At 42.3% G+C, this 18,275-nt stretch overlaps 1 protein-coding gene across 2 annotated transcripts in view; it reads left to right on the forward strand.

The window, feature by feature from the left end:
- Iyd (iodotyrosine deiodinase) overlaps nt 1–8,498 on the forward strand; it is a 19,158-nt gene extending 10,660 nt beyond the window's left edge. The window contains exons 3-6 of one of the 2 annotated variants that reach the window (XM_029570767.1): nt 265–424; nt 5,101–5,261; nt 5,864–5,907; nt 7,211–7,469. In XM_029570767.1, the coding sequence (XP_029426627.1) occupies nt 265–424; nt 5,101–5,261; nt 5,864–5,907; nt 7,211–7,375 (530 nt within the window). In that variant the 3' untranslated portion in view covers nt 7,376–7,469. Of the gene's footprint in view, nt 1–264; nt 425–5,100; nt 5,262–5,863; nt 5,908–7,210 lie in introns of both variants that reach the window. The other variant, XM_008847731.2, reaches the window with a different exon arrangement.
- Nucleotides 8,499–18,275: the final 9,777 nt, after the last annotated feature.

The raw sequence follows: 18,275 nt of genomic DNA on the forward strand, positions 1-18,275 counted from the left end.
TATTTATTTATTTATTTATTTATTTAGTTAGTTAGTTAGTTAGTTAGTTAGTTAGTTAGTTTGCTGATACAGGGTCACTGTATAGCCCAGGCTGGCCTGGAACTCCCTATGTAGACTGGGTTGTCCTTGATCTCACAGAGCTCCTCTGCCTCTGCCTCCCAAGTACTGGGATTAAAGGCCTGTGCTTCCACTTCTGGCTATTATATTTATTTAATTTTACACTTCTCTGCCATTTTGTGCTGATTTTAATTTAACCGGTGATAGGAACAGCTCCAAGTGGTGCCCACACAGAGCCTTGGACCTTTGTGGTGGTGAAAGACCCAGACGTGAAGCATAAAATCCGGGAGATTATTGAGGAGGAAGAGGAGATAAACTATACAAAAAGAATGGGTCACCGATGGGTCACAGACCTGAAGAAACTGAGGTACAAAGTGGATGGAATTAAGGATGTTTGGTTTGCACTATGTAAAGTAAAAGATTATCACTGCACTTTCTGTTTTTGTGGCATTTAAGATTATCTTATTAATTGCTCATATTAATGTGGTTCGGTGTGGTATTTCAACACGTGCTTAGATCACATCTCACCTTGCTTCTCTTTTGTTTTCTCATTTTGTTTTAAACATTAAAATATCTGATTCTGTTACTGGAAGCGATTATGAAAATTAAGTCAGACCTGGCCTCTGTACAGGCTCTGATCCAAATAATTGCTTCTTTTAAATTAAAAAATATTTAAAGATTTACTTTGTATTTATTTAGTTAATGTGTATGAGTGTTTTGTTTGCATGTATGTAAGCACAGTATATGTGTGCAGTGCCCAAGGAGGCCAGAAGAGGGCATCAGATCCTGTGTAACTGGAGTTACAGACAGTTGTGAGCCACCATGTGGGTGTTGAGAACTGAAGCCAGGTCCTCTGCAAGAGTAGCCAGTACTCTTACTCTTAATTGCTGAGCCATCTCTCCATCCCGTTTTTTAAATTGTGTGTGTGTGTGTGTGTGTGTGTGTGTGTGTGTGTGTGTTCAGATGAGTGCAGATGCCTGTGGAAGCCAGAGGCATCAGAACCCTGCAGATGCCTGTGGAAGCCAGAGGCATCAGAACCCTTTGGAGCTGGAGTTATAGGCAGTTGTGAGTCATCTAATATGGGTCCTGGGAACTGAACTTGGGTCTTCTAGAAAAGCAGTAAGCCCTCTTAACCACTGAGCCATTTCTCAACCCAGGAATAACTGCTTCTTAAATAAAACTTTGAGGAATGACTTCACTTTTCATCTAGCTGGAACATGAGAGTGTGAAATGCTTTTTTTTTGAGATGGGGTCTCCTGTAGCCCCAGCTGGCCTGGAACTTGCTATGTGGGTGAGACTGGCCCCAGTCTCATAAGGATCTGTCTGCTTCTGCGTCCAGAGTGCTAGGATTAAAGTTGTGTACCACCAAGCTTAGCCCCCAGTTTTCAAGATCTAGAATGAAGCAAATTTTACTAATGTGATGGGGTCTTCCAAATTAAGTAGGCTTTAATTAAGAACAAGTTTAGTTTCAGTACCATATCAATTAGCATTAGAACCGTGAGCTCCCTATCTTCAAGAAGACACTGAAGCGGAATTCAGAGCAACTAGGGCAAAGGGGGTGGTTGTATTGGCTCTTACCCCTCAGAAGGCCCTAAAGGACATGAGCTCAAGTTCTTGGCTCTGAGTATAGAGGGGTCTAATACCTCTGTCTCTCAGCTGTGGCCCTTCTATGGTCAATTCTGGCATGTGTCACCCACAGTCATAAAAGCCTAAGAAAGAATGATGGCTCACAGCTGCAGGAGGACATGGTGGAACTTCTGGCTCAGGGTGATAGGGTGAGAAGACCTGGGCTTCTGTTATCCCTACAGGGCACTGTCCTTCAGATATTTAAACCATATTAGAACTGATATCATATGACGTTGACAGCGTAGTACTGTGCTCTTGGACAAGTGTGAGATATTGACAATGAAAATATAAATCTTATTGTATATTCATGGGACAATGGGCTGGATGAGGTACATATTTACTGAGATATTAGACTCTAGATATATATTGTACATTCAAAATGCTATCACGCCTCTGGCCTCCCTCCACTAAGACAGAAAACATTGTTCTCTCATGTGTGTGCCCAGTGTCTCTCACATATATCATGTCCCTTCCATGCACTGAAATATCCAGTGCCACATAGCATTTTAATTATTCATTTTTTTTCTCATTGAACAGACCTTTCTTTTTTTAAAAAAAATAAATCCATGTTACCCATTAAGTTCCCCTTGAGAATTCAATTAAATTATAGTTTCTTAACCTACAATATGTACACAGACACACATACACACATGGAGAGAGAGAGAGAGAGAGAGAGAGAGAGAGAGAGAGAGAGAGAGAGAGAGAACAGGTTTAAAACTTTCACATTATGCCACCAAGCACCATAGTGGTACATATTAGTAACTGAAGAAATACTAGCTGAACTGAATTCCAAATGGAGCCTGGGAATATGGCTCAGTGGGCAGGAGTGCTTGCTGTACAAACATAAGGACCTGAGTTTGAATCACCACACCCAAGTACAAAGCTGAGTACCCCTGCAACCCTAGCATCCTGGAGAGCTGACACAGGAGGACCACAAGGTCTTGCTGGCTGTGAGTTCGGCTCTAGGTTTAGTGAGAGGCCCTGTCTCAAGGGAAGGAGAATGGAACAGCGTGGAGAATGGTAGAGCAGGACATCTGACATCATCCTCTGGCCTCCACACACATCTCACACATAACACGAACGCATACTTTCAATCACCTCTGAAGCCCGTAGCTGGTATTCTCCATATACAATGTGGATCCAATTAACCTTTCAGGCCTTATCTTTTCTAGAGCTCTCAACTCAAGCCAAAAAGTACCAACTCTCCTTTCAATGGTCTTTTTCCTTGGAGTCTTATTAGCTCTCATATGACATCATGATGAAGTTGTATAAGATTGAATTATCCAAGACTAAACCAAAAGATCAGATGGTCCTGTATATTTAGGCAGAGTAAGCACAAAAATATTTTTGAATGATTGATCTGTCTTAGGATATAGGTAAACTCTTAATTTTCAATTTTTTAAAAAATTATATTACCTACCTTTTCTTTATACATATTTTATATACTTTTAACATTAATTTTAATCATTATAAATATAATCAGAATCTTAAATCATGAAAATACCCAAACTAGAATACAAGTTCATCTACCAGCATGCAGCTTGGGGTGCACACACAGTCTCTTGTCAGAGTTCAGCTCCCTTGGGGCACCGTGGAGAACAGCCTCCAGGTCAGCTCAGGGCCAAAGAACAGTGTGTGTTACTAGGGATTGCTGAATCCTAGAAGTCTGGTGAATTAGAAGTGATCCCCTTTGTGGGCATTCCCTTGATTTCAAGGTGCGATGTTTGTATTAGTAAAAGCCACTTTCCCTATTTTAACTTATTTCACTCTCATGATAAGCACAAGAGGTGGGAGCTCAGTAGCTCATTTGACATGTGAGGTACAGCAATGAGAGTAAAAAAATCAGTAACAGTGAAATGGGACTAAGCTGATTGATGTAAGATGCAATAGCTCTGAGAGTGTAAAATACAGTTGTTAGTAGCTTGAGAACCATAGGAAAATGCACAGGTTTCATGTGTTTTAAAACAGCGAAGTGTTACTGGGCTAAAAACCAAAATGAAGGGCTGGAGAGATGGCTCAACAATTAAGAGCGCTGGAGAGGACACGGGTTCAATTCACAGCACACACATGGCAGCTAACAACCATCTATAACTCCACTTCCAGGTGATCTGACGTCCTCTTCTGACCTCTTCGGGCATTGCACAACACAGATGTACCTACCTACATGCAAGCAATATACATATATATATATATATATATATATATTTCACCAGCCCCCTATTCACAGAATTCTTTAAAAAGAACAGGGCCCTGTGTGGTGGTGCACACCTTTAATCCAAGCATTCAGGAGGCAGAGGCAGAAGAGATTAAGGCCAGCCTGGTCTACATAGTGAGTTCCAAAGCCAGCTGGGGCTACAGGGAGAGAAAAACAAGCAAAAGAATAATACACATTCCTTAATTACGTGAAATATCTCTTGAGAGGAATCCAATATTTTGGATCACATGACTATATGGAGAGTATATATATTTCTTTACAATATCTGTCCTAGAATGAAACTTCATTTCAAATGTATGGGGCAAAGCAATGGAACCAAGAAAGATACACTCTGGTTGGAAAACAAAGAATTTCAACCTCACATCTATACTCCACATGAATAACCATTGGCTCTCACAAAAGCCCCCTGCCCTCTTTCTAGAACTAGACTATCGGAGTTTCCTCTTGTTCTTCTGTCCTTTCAGTTAGTCCTCTCTGTCGCCAGTCACCACTGCTGTCTCCTGCACTTGCTCCGGTCCTCGATCCACCATCTCTAGCCCTTACCTCCTCACTCCCCAATTCTCCCAAGCTTGGTCCTTCTGTGCCTACTGTCCTTTCCAGGCCATGGCCATCATCTTGTCCTTGGTTCTTCTCCCTATAGGATGACTTTGTACCTGGTACTTAGAGATGTCACTCTTGGTGGTATCACTCTTACCCATACAACCCACTTTTCTGAAATAGACCTGATCACGTGATGCCTCTGCTTGGCAGCACAGGATGAATTCTCCATCAAAAACCAAATGAAGGAAAGATCTGCACATATGTACTGGCCCACCCATGTCCTAGCACGTGCCTCACCCTGCAGCCCACCAAGCTGCCATGCATCCTCCTGCTTGATTATACTCATCGATTCGGACTGCCTGGGACACTCTCCCACTCCCCTTCCTTGTCTTCATCACCTACCTGGAGGCCATATCTGTGGTCTCCAATCCTCTTACTCTAATCACCATTTTGGTTTTGGAGTGGTCCAGTGCACTTGATTCCCTTCCTTTAGAAGCTCTGTCTGTATCTTTCAGTATTTTGCATGCTCACTGAATTCATTAACCTTAGAGGAAAAGACAAGTAAATGTGTACCTTTCAATCATAAATAAGCTAAAGTGGTTTTTAAAAGAGAACAAAAATTAAGAGCTAATATTCTCCTGACTCTCCACCCCCTCCCCCAGAACCAATTGGATTAAGGAATACTTGGACACTGCCCCTGTTCTAATTCTCATTTTCAAACAAGTCCATGGTTTTGCTGCAGATGGCAAGAAAAAGGTTCACTATTACAACGAGATCAGCGTGTCCATCGCGTGTGGCATCCTGCTGGCCGCACTGCAGGTATGTTGCAACCCTCTACAGGCCCGAGGGAGGCAAGTGACGTGGGGGAACAGGAGTGGCCTTTGCAGAAAGTGTTGGCCAAGTTTTCAACTCAGGGTCATTTTGGAATTATTTATCTGAGGTTGAATTCTCAGGTAACTCCAGTGTGGAAACTGGCCCTGGAACCTGGATTGGTGAGTGCGATGGTTCAGCAGACCAGGACTCTTCCTGGAAATTTACTTGTGATACATCAGGGTCAGAAAAGCTGTTGCCGTGTTTGTTTTCTTCTGTAACAACCCGTAGCTTGAGAGTCTGAGCACTCACACATGAACTTCAGAGCCTGCAGGTCTCAGAGACTCGCTCCCCATGTGTGTGTTCTGCAGTGCTCCAAGCTGATGGGATGACTGAGCAGCTGTAAGGACTGTGGAGGAGTACCTTTCCTGAGAAGTCAATTACATTGCATTGCATTAGAAAGGTGGTCACATGCTTACCAAACTTCCCATCTGTACAGGAGCTAGAGCTGTGTGAATGTGAAACAGAAGAGGACTAGAGAGCCTCTCAAACCCTGTAACATTCCTGGGAGGAAGTGGGGCTTGGATAGGTCATGAACTGTACATTCTGATGGAGACTCGGGGATCAGGAAGGGGATAAGAGAAGCAAAACACAGAAATTAAATAAAACAAACAAGGGGCTGGAGAGACGGCTCAGTGGTTAAGAGCACTGGCTGACCTGGGTTCAGTTTCCAACACCCACATGGCAGCTAACAATCATCTGTAACTCCAGTTCCAAGGAATCTGATGCCCTCTTCTGACCTCTGTAGGCATTGCATGACATGGGTACACTCACATCCATGCAAGCAATACATTCATACACATAAAATAAAAATAATAAATAAAATATTAAAAATTAAAACAATGATCTTACATTGGGGGTGTATATGTATGCACGTGTGTGTGTGGGTGTTTGGGTGTGTGTGTGTGCTTCTTCACTATCTCAAAGAAAAACCGGGATTATCAGTAACACCTTACAATATGTGGTCGTAATTGCACAAAAGAGAAACTTGTTTTCAAGCGTTCTTGCAAAATTATCCTGAAGGAGTTGGCTTTTGTGTTCCTTCATGAATCTGTAGGCAGATAAATGAAGGCATCTCCAGACAGTGTCAGATCACAGGGTACTGTGACTGATTTAGGTCCCCGGAAAAACAGTGTGAGCCTGGTGCCAGGCCCCTTCCCACAGTGCTCTCGACCTCTGAAGAGAGTGGCCAGCACGCTGTTGAGTTTGGGAACTTCTTGTTACCCAGAATTCAGAGGGTAGGTTATGACTGAGGGAAGAGAGAAAACCATTCCTGGAACTTAATACCCAGCACAGAGACTGGGTGGGCTGGGTTGGCCACACATAAAGCCCAGAGGCAGCTCCCAGCCTTTATCCTGGCTCAGGCTTCCAGGTGGCAATGTGACTGGGGAAGCCCAGGTGCTGGGGAGCAGCTGGGAAGAGTCTGGAAGGCACCAGTCGTTTGTACTTAGATGTCTGCTTTGGAGCTTAGGGAGAGTGATAGGGTATTTCCTCTATTCTCACACCCCTACTTGGCCACCGGCTCCTCCATCATTGGCCATAAGCATTTTCACCAGGCTGGTTCACATCTTCCATGTATGTTCTGTCCCCTGAGTCTGTTGTATTTAGAATAAACTATGCAAGCCTTCATTAATACCTTAAACACCAAGAGCTCACTGTCAGACTGTATTTTTGAAATGATGACTATAATATTCTAAAGTGTCCACAATAATTGTAAAGTGAAATGAAGATACCTGTTTTATTGTTTTGTTTTTGTTGTTGTTGATCTTGACACAATCTCATCATATAGCTCAAACTAGTCTCAAACTCAAGGCCCTTCTACCTCAGCCTCCCAAGTGCTGAGATTAGAGGTGTAGACTACCACACCTGGCCTAACACCTGTGAATTTGATTGTTGACAAAACTCATAAATGTTCCTGGGCTGGAAAAAAAGGGTTGTGATTTTGCCTCTGACTTTAAAATACACTCTTCCTCTCTTGTTTTAGAATGCAGGTCTGGTGACAGTCACCACCACTCCTCTCAACTGTGGCCCTCGTCTGAGGGTGCTCCTGGGCCGCCCCTCAAATGAAAAGCTCCTGATACTGCTTCCTGTGGGATACCCCAGCCAAGAGGCCACAGTGCCCAACCTCAAGCGGAAAGCTCTGGACCAGATCATGGTGATGGTGTAGTCAGGTGCTCACCAAGGAGACCTGGGACAACATGTACAGGACATGTACAGGATGAGGTGCATGGCCCAGAGGTGGTTGAAGCTAGCTTGCACTAGCACATGGAAGCTGGTGTTTAAATATACTGGAATTATCCAATGAGTTATTTAACTATTTGTAGCTTGAAATGGCCCAGGGTGAAAGTATTTACACCACAGTAGTTGGTAACAATAACAAGCCAGTTTCAGTTTCTTAAAGATACTGTTCACCACACATAGCACCTCCTTCTTACTTCACCGCATGAAATACACTTAGCCTTTCTTTAGATGACAGCAAAGCTGTTTGGAACTCCCTGAGCCATAGGCAAATATCACACCTAGTCTTTCACCCATCCCCTCCTATCTGCTCTCCTAGGGGCCTTGTATACACAGTTTTATTCTTGTAGTTCAAGTAATTCTTTATCTAGCAAGTCGCCATTGCTTCCTCCCCCTCCTCCTCCTCTTTCTTCTCCTCCCCATCGTCCTCTCTTCCCCTTATCCTCTTCATCCTCCTCTTTCTCCTGCTTTTCTTCTTTGAACCTCAGCTGTGTCATTGGTAAGAGAAAGAGCTGGTGCAGCCCTGTGTCAGAGAGAAGTAAAGCCTTTCTTTGCTCTAAAATATAATTAAACATTACAGGAACCAGCACCTTCAAACTTTGACATTCTTTGAAATATCTAGAAGCATTTTCTGTAATCCCTCAAATCTATACATATCTTCAGTTTTCTCTACATGCACTTTCTCTCACCTCTATACATTTTGACAGACTTTGTTACTAACATTTATTTAAATTCTTAAAGATGGTAGTATTGTGATGTGTGCCCTGCTTGCGTTTATTGAAATGAGCTCTGTTTTAACAGTACTGGGCGTTAGTAGATTCACGTGGGCTGGAATTATTGTACAATTATTGTACACCACATTGTTTTATTGGAACAAGATGTTCTGAGTTTCAAGTATCAGAGTAATAAACACACTTTGCCATCACAATGTAAATAAATTACATTTTTAAACCTTTAAAATTCTATTTCTTAGGCCTGGAAGCTGCTGATGCTTTCACCTGTGCTACTGCCAAAAACAGAGGTGCAAAAAGGACCTTGTCCCCTTTGTAAGGCCCTGGCCAGCCTGCATGCAGGGGAGCGGGGTGTGAGATGGAGAGGGAAGAAGGCTCCTTGTGGGACTGTTCAGGCACACAGTCACGAGAGAGGAAGGAGAGAGCCAAGGCTTCCACACGGGTCTTTAAGCAATGCATCATCCCTGGGGTCTGGTCATCTTTAGATCATTGTATCCGAACACATATGGCCTTAATTTTTTATGTTCATCAAAGGCACAGAAGTGCAGCGTCAGGAAAAGCTGTGGCCAGCCTTCTTTTGGAGATGGGATCAATGGTAACTCTGAGTGGAGATGATGCAGCACAGACAGACCTGGACTCAAGTTTCCCTCCAGCTGGGTTAGTTGTGGAAAATCGAACCTCTCTAAGTCTCGTTTTATGAAGCTGCAAACTGAAGATAAACGTAACACTGACATTAGGACTGTTGTGGCCTTTAAATTCAATGACCGCCACATAATTCCTAGCATGAGTTCAGTTATAACCTGTGTCACTCCACCATGTGACAAAAGTGGCACGAGACTTTGGAGTCCTGTGGCCTGGGTTGATCTTCTTGCTCTAATAGCTATCTTGAAAGAAAACTTTCAGTGGTGACCTTGAACTTGTTACCTAAGTGAGGCTCTTACCTGGTATATTAAACGAGGCTAGTGACACTGTCTTAGTCCAGTCTGATTGCTGTAGTGATGTACAATAGACTGAGTGGCTTAGAAACAAAGGTAGGTGTTCCTCACTGTTCTGGAGGCTAGAAGGTGGAGATGTGGTTAGCCACAGCCACGTTCTGGTGCAGGCCTCTTCTGAGTTGCATCCTACTGGTTTCTCCTTGTGTCCTCAAATGGTACAGACAGGTTAGAAAGCTTCCTGCAGTTTCTTTTGTAATAACACTAACCCCATTCATGAAGTCTCTACCTCATCATGCAATCAGTTCCCAAAGATCCACCTCCTAATATCACCAAAAGCTTCCTGCAGTTTCTGCTTTAATAATAACACTAACCCCATTCATGAAGGCTCTACCTCATCATGCAATCAGTTCCCAAAGATCCACCTCCTAATATCACCATGGAGGCTAGGATTTCAGAAACTGATTTTGGGAAGAGCACAAATACTTGGTTCATTGCACTTACCTTACGGAGTGTGGCACCCTGCTTGGTACACAACAACATCACAGAGAGGAGGATCCAGTGCCTGGACCTATGGTGCTGATGGTGGTTGTTACTAGCATCTTGGTAAGATGGCCCTGCTTTGGGATCCAGAGGAGCAAAGGCCATAAGGGTGGGTAGGATATTCTTCTATTTAGAGAGGTATCCTTAATCTCTCTTCTCTTTACCTTGACTCGGGTAGCACTACAAAGTCAGACCGAGTTCCCTACTGTCAGAGAACGGCAGACATCACAACTAGAAACTGTAAATGTTGCTTATTTCTTTGTCCACTCAATATCATTAGCTTAATAAGAAGTTACATTGTGTATCTGTATCTGCAGTCAATTTGAATATTTGTTTAAGAAAATCACCATAGAAATTTATGAATGATCCAGCATCACTTTACCCAAGTGGTAAGGTCTCAGCATTGCTCTCTTAGTGGAATAACTGGCAGTCAGTGCCTCCTGTCAGGATGCATTAGGAGGTATGGGGCATCACTTATGTAGTGTTTTTGCCAAAACATCAAAAAAGAAACTAACCACACCTCTACACCTAACTTACAGTTTACAGTAAAGACAGAATAGAGACACAAGTTTATTGACATGATGGCAGTCAGAACTTGAGTCATTCTGTAAGAAACAGGCCTGAACTCTTCAAAGAGTCCATGTCATGAGAGGGGAAATGGAAGGCATGCTGACCTATTCTAACCTCGGTCCTAGAGCAGCAGCAGCACGGGTATCACCCAGAGCTCCTTAGACTCCCAAGCCCCTCTCAGACCTCCAGAATCAGAATCTGCATCTTAACAAGAGCCCCAGGTTATACACACACACACACACACACACACACACACACACACACACACACAGAGAGAGAGAGAGAGAGAGTCAAGGTTGAGTAGCTCTGCTCCAGGTAAGCAGTGATGTAACAGTCAAGGGCTAAGTGAAAACCTTAACTGGATTTTGGTTTAGACCAAAGCAGGTTGGTATAAAAGGAAGCTGGGGAGCTCTGTGAGTTCACTGTTGAGAGATCATGTGAGTGGCACACAACAAAATACTTGGGCCAAAGCAACATTCTATAACATATTGCAAAGAAAAAGGTGTGTGTGTGTGTGTGTGTGTGTGTGTGTGTGTGTAGCACACATAGAGAGAGAGACAGAGACAGAAAGACAGAGACAGAGAGAGACAGAGACAGAGAAACAGAGACACAGAGAGTGAGAGACAGACACAGAAACCCAGAACACTAGTATGGTAAAATCACATGTGGAACATAATGTTTTAGTTGAAATTTCCATCTTGGGAGTACTGGGGGGACAGACTCTATTCCTGTTTCTTATTTCCTCCTTCTTACAAGAAGAGTGATTTCTTTAATCAGTAAAATTGGGGTTAAATTGATACTGCACAGGCTCAAACCAGAATAATGTATACTCTGTTTCAAGCCAAACGGACAAAATGGGGATGATTATTCACCTCAGAAAGATAGTTGACCACCCAAAGTATCTAAAGACTGGTATTTCTAAAGAGTATTCAAATTGGTAAGCTATTTTTAAAGTACTTCATAAAAATCTTAGGAATATTTATAAATGGAAGAAATATACATTATTATCAGTGGATATTTTGCCTGAAAGGGACAAGAAATGGAGTTCTTATTTTTCCAGGTGTCCGCAGAGTTCCCTCATGATTTTTTGTGAAGCTGAACAATGTGAATATGATGTCCTCAATCTACACATAAGTACTAATGATGACAGATGCACAACAAAATTGCTCCCACTCCTCCCACTAAAACAAACAAAGTAGAATGGGGTGAGCTGGGCTGACGCATCTGAGGTTGGGACCCCATCTTGGTGGCCTCAGCTAATGTGGAAGACGTGCTGCGGCAGCTAAGAGGGAACACTGTCCAAAGCAGCCATCCCGCCAAGTTAAATAGAGTGATTTTGATGGAGTGTGAAATGCTATAATCCCATTTGGAGGCAGTCCTAAAAAGTCACAGCGAAGGGGAATGGTATGTGTTATTAACACGACTGGAGAATGGAGGCTCAGAATTAAATGCAACAGCATTAGAGCATCTTTAGGGCAAGGTGGAAATGTGAGCAATTTCTGCAGAAAGCCAAAGAGAGCAGAAGCCAATGAAGTCATACAGGAAGTGAGCTACACCAGCGGAGTTGGTAGTTTCCTTTTACTGCAATAGAAGGCAACTGGAATAAAGGTTCAAAATGGCATCCCTGAAGGGTACAGACAGGAAGCCTGTTGTTGTCGCTGCCATAGTAAACCACAGAAGGCTCAGCATCCTCACTTCCCAACCCAAAGGACTAGCCTTCCTACGCAGCCTCAGTTGGTCTGAGGCATCAGCTATACTGTGTTCATGAGCTGATGACCTAGTAGCTCCAAATCCCTTGGCGTAGTAAATGTTGAGTAAGTCACATCCAAAATATTAGTACGTTCAGGCTAAGCTTACGAATAATCTTGTGTATATTCCTTATTTAAGTGAATTAAATATTTGAAAGTCATGATTCATTCTGATTTAAAATGTGAAATTCACTTCTGGCTTGTAAGGTATAAAAAAATTGACTTAGCTCATTAACAATATTAGAATAGACTCGTTAAATTTATAACCTTATTAGCATTAGAAGAAATGTTTAGGTAGACAATGCCAGACATGGTGGTACACACCTGTAATCTCAGAAGGCAAATCCTTGGATTTGAGTCTAATCAAGACAACACAGTGATATTCTACCTCAAAAATAAATAATTTGCTATAAACCACCATGTCAGTTGTTTGAAATGCTAAAATTAAAAATATAATACATTTATACAAGGAGTTGAACTTTTAAAAAATATTTTATTTTAGTTTTAATTCTGTGTTGTGTGTTGCTATGTGGACTTGAGTGTAGGGACCCACAGAAGCCAGAAGAAGGCATTGAATCTCCTGGAGCCAGAGTTACATGCAGTTGTGAGCTATCTAATGTGGATGCTGGGAACCAAAGTAGGATACTCTGGAAGAGCAGCAAGTGTTCTGAATTGCTGCTATCTTTCCAACCCCGAGGAGTTAGAATTTTTAAGAGACTTGGGATTTAAGGCAGTATGGCCTATTTAACTTGAGTTAATGAAGTATTCATCCAAGTTTCTCTCATAAAAGAGATTTCTTTTATTTAAAAGTTCTAGATTCTGGGGCTGGAGGGATGGTTCAGTGGTTAAGAGCACTGACTGCTCTTGCAGAGGACCTGGGTTCGTTTCTAGCACCCACATGGGAGCTAACAACTGTCTGTAACTGCAGTTCCAGGGGATTTGACACTTTCTTCTGACCTCCACAGGCCTTGCATGACACAGGTCCACTTACATACATGCAGGCAATACACTCATACACATAAATTAAAAATAATAAAATATTTTAAAAGTTCTAGATTCTTCTAATCATGGTGCTTAAACAAATAAGGGTTTATTTTTCCTCATCAGGAAAGTTCTAGTAATAATAATAATAATAATAATAATAATAATAATAATAAAATGCTGTTTTAATTTGTATTGTGCCACTATAACAGAATACCACAGATGGGGTCATTTACAAACAAGGAAAATTTTTTTGATTTAAAGTTCTAGAGGCCAAGGGCCTGTGTTTCCTGGAAGCCTCTTTTCTGTGTCATATCGTGGCTGAAAGTATCACAGGCCAGACAGCAAGAGATGAAACAACTAGGCTCAGACCTTCTCAGGATTACCATTAATCCATTCATGGGGGTGGAGCCCTCCATCCTCCCCTGAACACTTCCCATCAAGCCCTGCCTTCTAGCATGGTTGCCTTGGCAATTTAGTTTCCAGTGGATGCTTTTAGGGGATTGCACTGAAACCACAGCAAGGTCAGAATTCTCTGGGCAGAAAAGTAACAAACAAACAAACAAACAAACAAAAACTTCATCATGGGGCTTAAACAAATAGGGGTTTATTTTTCCCTCATCATCAGTTTAGAGGAAGACATCAGTTCAGAGGAATCCGGTCCAGTCTCAGCCACACAGCCCTTCCTTTGTCCTTGTCTCATAACCACAAGAGGCTGCCATGACCTCACCTACCACAACCAAGCTCAATGCTGGAAATATCATAGGCTCTTAAAAATACTGGGTACGTACTGAATATATGCAGAAATATCAGTAGATACCTGTCTATCTTCTTAGCTAGCTACCCATCTACTGAATCACAAAATTTTAGAATAAAGGATGTGAGAGGGATCTGGGAAGCTGTGTTTAACAGGAGCCGTAAGGTTCGGCTGGCCAGATGAGGATGGGAGCTTGCAAAACAATCTCTAGCAGACATATGGGTCCCAGGATGGCTGGAATATTCCGTCAGCCAAGAGGAGATAAATTGGTCTATCTCCAGTCTTGGACCTTGCTTCTAAACTCCAAAACCTTATACCTGCTTTCCATGCCCGCTTCCTGTAGATGCCTTTCAGGCACCTCAACTCTCCTTATTCAAAGTCCTCATGCCTTGTCTGACCCTCGATTCACACTTCTTTGCATGTAGTGCCAATTTAGAAAACATTTGGAACTTTGATCAATCTCTCCCTATCTAAATCTATTAGCATGTTTTACTCATTCTGTCTTGGAATATCTGTAGAAAAAAAGAGTGCGGATAAAGACTGTGAATGAGGAACTCAGGTCACCTGCTGTCATGAATAATAAAATCTTTTCTCTCAGGAGTCACAGTACTGGGTCACAGTCACAGTACTGGGGTAAGCTCCCTTGTGGACTTGCAAGGGTGTGGGAGGTAAACTCTCAGAGCCTTCATGGAACTCTGAACCAGATGCTCTCTCTACCCCAGGTCCTTCTCCCCTGGATGTTGTAGCTGGCTACTTCCCATTGACCAAGTTTTCATCTCAGTCATGAGAAGCTTTGTGTGACTGCTTAGTCTAAAGTACTCTTCTGTGTTAAGTCAGCTTTCTGTCATTGTAACAAAGACCTGAGATAATCAACTTAATAAAATACTTATTTTGGCTCCTAGTTTCTGAGGTTCCAGTTCATCATGTGCAGAGTCATTTCTTTGAGGCCTCTGGTGATGCTGGGGTGGGATAGTAGCATATCATAGCAAAGCCCCATGGCTAGGAAAAAAAAGAAAAAAAGGGGCTCCCGCTATTCCCTTCAAGGGAACACCCTTGATGACTGAAGACCTCACTGTAATCAGCTAAGGGTCCCACCAGCTCCCAATAGTGCATCCCTGAAAGTCGCATCTTTAAAACATGAACCTTTGGGATCACTTTAGGCGATCACTGTCTGGTGCTTCCCCCAAGACCCCGGTCGCTCTCACTCACTCAGATGCTTATTCTCTTCAAAATATTTATTTAACAAATTTCAAATTTTTGCAAGATAACATTTAAAACATACACACAAAATCTAAAGCATATTATGTTAAATGTGTTAACATAATAATAAGTTAACTACGACTTAGAGGAAACAAAACATTATGAATACCTATTATGCTTCTATTAATTACGGCTCCCCGATTTCATCCTCTTTCCCTCCCATCAGAGAGAAAATACCAACTCTAATTTGCTGTTATCATTTAGTGTTACATTTAAACACACTTTGTTCCAGGGCTGGGGAGTTGGCACAGTAAAATGCCTGCTGTGCAAGCCTGAGGACTTGAGTTTGGCACCCCAGCACCCACATAAAAGCTGGGCACTGTAGTGCATACCTATAGCCCTAGCATTGGTAGGGGTGAAGAGAGGTGAATGGCCTGAACTCCCTGGCCAGTCAGTCTAGCCAATCAATGAGTTCTAGGTCAGTGAGAGACCCTGTCTCAAAATACAATGTGGGAAGCAATAGAAGAAGATACTCAATGTCAACATTCTATCTACACACCCACACAAAATGTACACATGCACATACAAAATGAAAATAAATATACTTTGCACTAAATATTATCTACCATTAAAATAATAATTTGTACATTTTAGCTTTCTATATACCACATCATCCCTTACATATTCTTTCTGCATCATGATTCTTTTTGATTTTGTTCATTTGCCATTTTTGAGACAGTCTTGCAATGTAGTGCAGGCTAGGTTCAAACTTGTAGCAATCCTCCTGCCTCATACTTTGCACTAAATATTATCTACCATTAAAATAATAATTTGCACATTTTAGCTTTCTATATACCACATTATCCCTTACATATTCTTTCTGCATCATGATTCTTTTTGATTTTGTTCATTCGCCATTTTTGAGACAATCTTGCAATGTAGTGCAGGCTAGGTTCAAACTTGTAGCAATCCTCCTGCCTCAGCCTCAGCCTCTTGACTGCTGGAATTACAAGGGCATACCAACTCTGCAACCTGCTTCAATCACATTTGTGGGACAACTTGGTGCACGTGGGCAGCTCGAGTTCATCTGCCTTCACCACTCTGCACCATCACCAGGATACACCACACAGTTTCTTCCCCATGTAAAGACCTCATGCTAGTTCTTTTTCATTGTGTAAATACTCCAGAATATCTCTAGGGTACAACTTAAAGTCAAAGAGCATTCACATGTAACCGGCTGTTAACAGTAGCAAAAAAGCCCCTAAGATTAACTGGTCTTTAAGAAAATAAGAATCTTTGGCCTGGTGGAGCCTTGACTTTTTAGTTTTGCTGATAGGCTCACTCTCAGAAGGAGGGTTCACCTTAAGTCATGCTAAAGAGAGTGTGTGAATGAGATGATGAGCTGTTCTTGCCTGGAATGCCTTCCTTACTGCAATGCCCCTGGAGCCGGCCACAGACATAGGGTTCTCCTACAACACAGGGTTCTCTTCTTTTCTAACCATAGTTTCCCTGATGCTTTGGGATGCTCTGATATTTTCAGTTTCTTCACCTTTTCTCTAAAGAGCTCCCTTCTGCTCTCTGCCATGTGTCTGACCTCCAATGCCAGCTTCAGGCTTCGGGGCTTTTTTTTTCCTTCTCTCCTCCGTTCTCCTCCTCAAGGCCCCAAATTTACTGCTTGCCTTTCCTGAAGGTTTTTCTTTAAATTCTAATAAAATTGTCTTAAATCTTTCATTTGAGACCATTTTAAAAATTATTTCATGAATGAGACTAAGAAGCCTAAAAAGGGACCCCATTTTTCCCTGTATCACTTCCATGTGTTGACAAGTTGCCCTGAAAATGTTTTTTCCCCTGATTTTCAATGGCTTATTTTGGGTCTCTCTCATAACTTGTGCAATGGCTTAGACATGGCTTAGGTATCCCCTACAAGTCCCTGTGTGGGGAGCTTGGTCCCAGCATGGCAGTGTTTTGGGAGGTGGTGAAACTTTTTTAAAAAGTGGGCTGCAAGTTTGTACTTTCAAAGGAATTAAGCAGCTCCAGAGAAATCCCTTGGTACTTCTCCAGAGAGGGTTGTTTCAAGAGGCTAAGTGGCTCAGTGGATAGAGGCGCTTGCTGCCAAGCTTGAGGACCTGAGTTTGAACTGACTCCTACAAGTTGTCCTCTGACTTCCACATGTTCACCATGGTATACACACCACAGGTACGATAAATAATAGATGATGGATGGATGGATGGATGGATGATAGATAGATAGATAGATGATAGAAAGATAGATGATAGATAGATGATAGATAGATAGATAGATAGATAGATAGATAGATAGATAGATAGATAGATGGAAATAAAAGGAACAAGCTTTGTCTGTCTCTTCGCCTCCTGGTTCTAGATGTAGCTGCTTGCTCCAACATGTACTCTGACCATCATGTCACACCATGTCCTACCTTCACAAAAGGCCAAGTTAATGGAACCTATTGCTTTTCACTTTGAGCTTCAATATCAATGAGCTAAATAAACCTCTTTTCTTTATAAGCAGCTTGCCTCAGGTATTTCATTATAGCAAATAAAAATGGATTTATACAAATTTTAAGGCACCCTATCAGTTTCATCCATCTCCATATCCTTAATGCCTAGAACAGTGGGTTGCTTCATGCATATTTATTGAATGGCTGAACAAATGTAGGCTAAGGGGTACTGTGATTTGTCTAGAATCACCTATGTAAGTAATCCTTGGGATTTGAGCCCAGACTACTGATTCTATAAAACCTGACTAATAGGAAGCAGTCATTGCCAAAACAACCCCACTCCCCAAACTATGGTTCCACAGGCTCTGTTCCCCAGGAAGTAAGCTGAGCATGAGCTCACACTAATAATCTGGGGCCCTTCCCACTCTATGGATGAAATGGCAAAAGCCAAACACATGCTCCTTGTGCAGATCGAAATTGCATTGCGGTTCCAGAAGTTTTTTCAGCAGATGACTTTAACCCACATGTACTTAACAGAGCTGCTGGGGTCGCGGAGCTGCAGTGGCAGGAAGATTCTGGCTGGAATAGAGCAGGGACATAGATCATGCCACTAACTAGCCAAGGCTCCTTTTTAAAACCTGAGGTTACATTGATCTTTAATTTAAAAGGCAAAGAAGGAGAACATAAACAGGCTTTAACTCCACACTCATCCTTGTGAGGGCAGCCTGGAAACTGCTTTGAACCAAGGAGGGGTACCCTAGAGGGACAGCTCAGATGTATGCACAGGCTTGGAGACTGTTGGTTTGAGG

The sequence above is a fragment of the Nannospalax galili genome, unplaced genomic scaffold (assembly GCF_000622305.1).
Source record: "Nannospalax galili isolate Female #2095 unplaced genomic scaffold, S.galili_v1.0 scaffold563, whole genome shotgun sequence".
Classification (NCBI taxonomy): Eukaryota; Metazoa; Chordata; class Mammalia; order Rodentia; family Spalacidae; genus Nannospalax; species Nannospalax galili.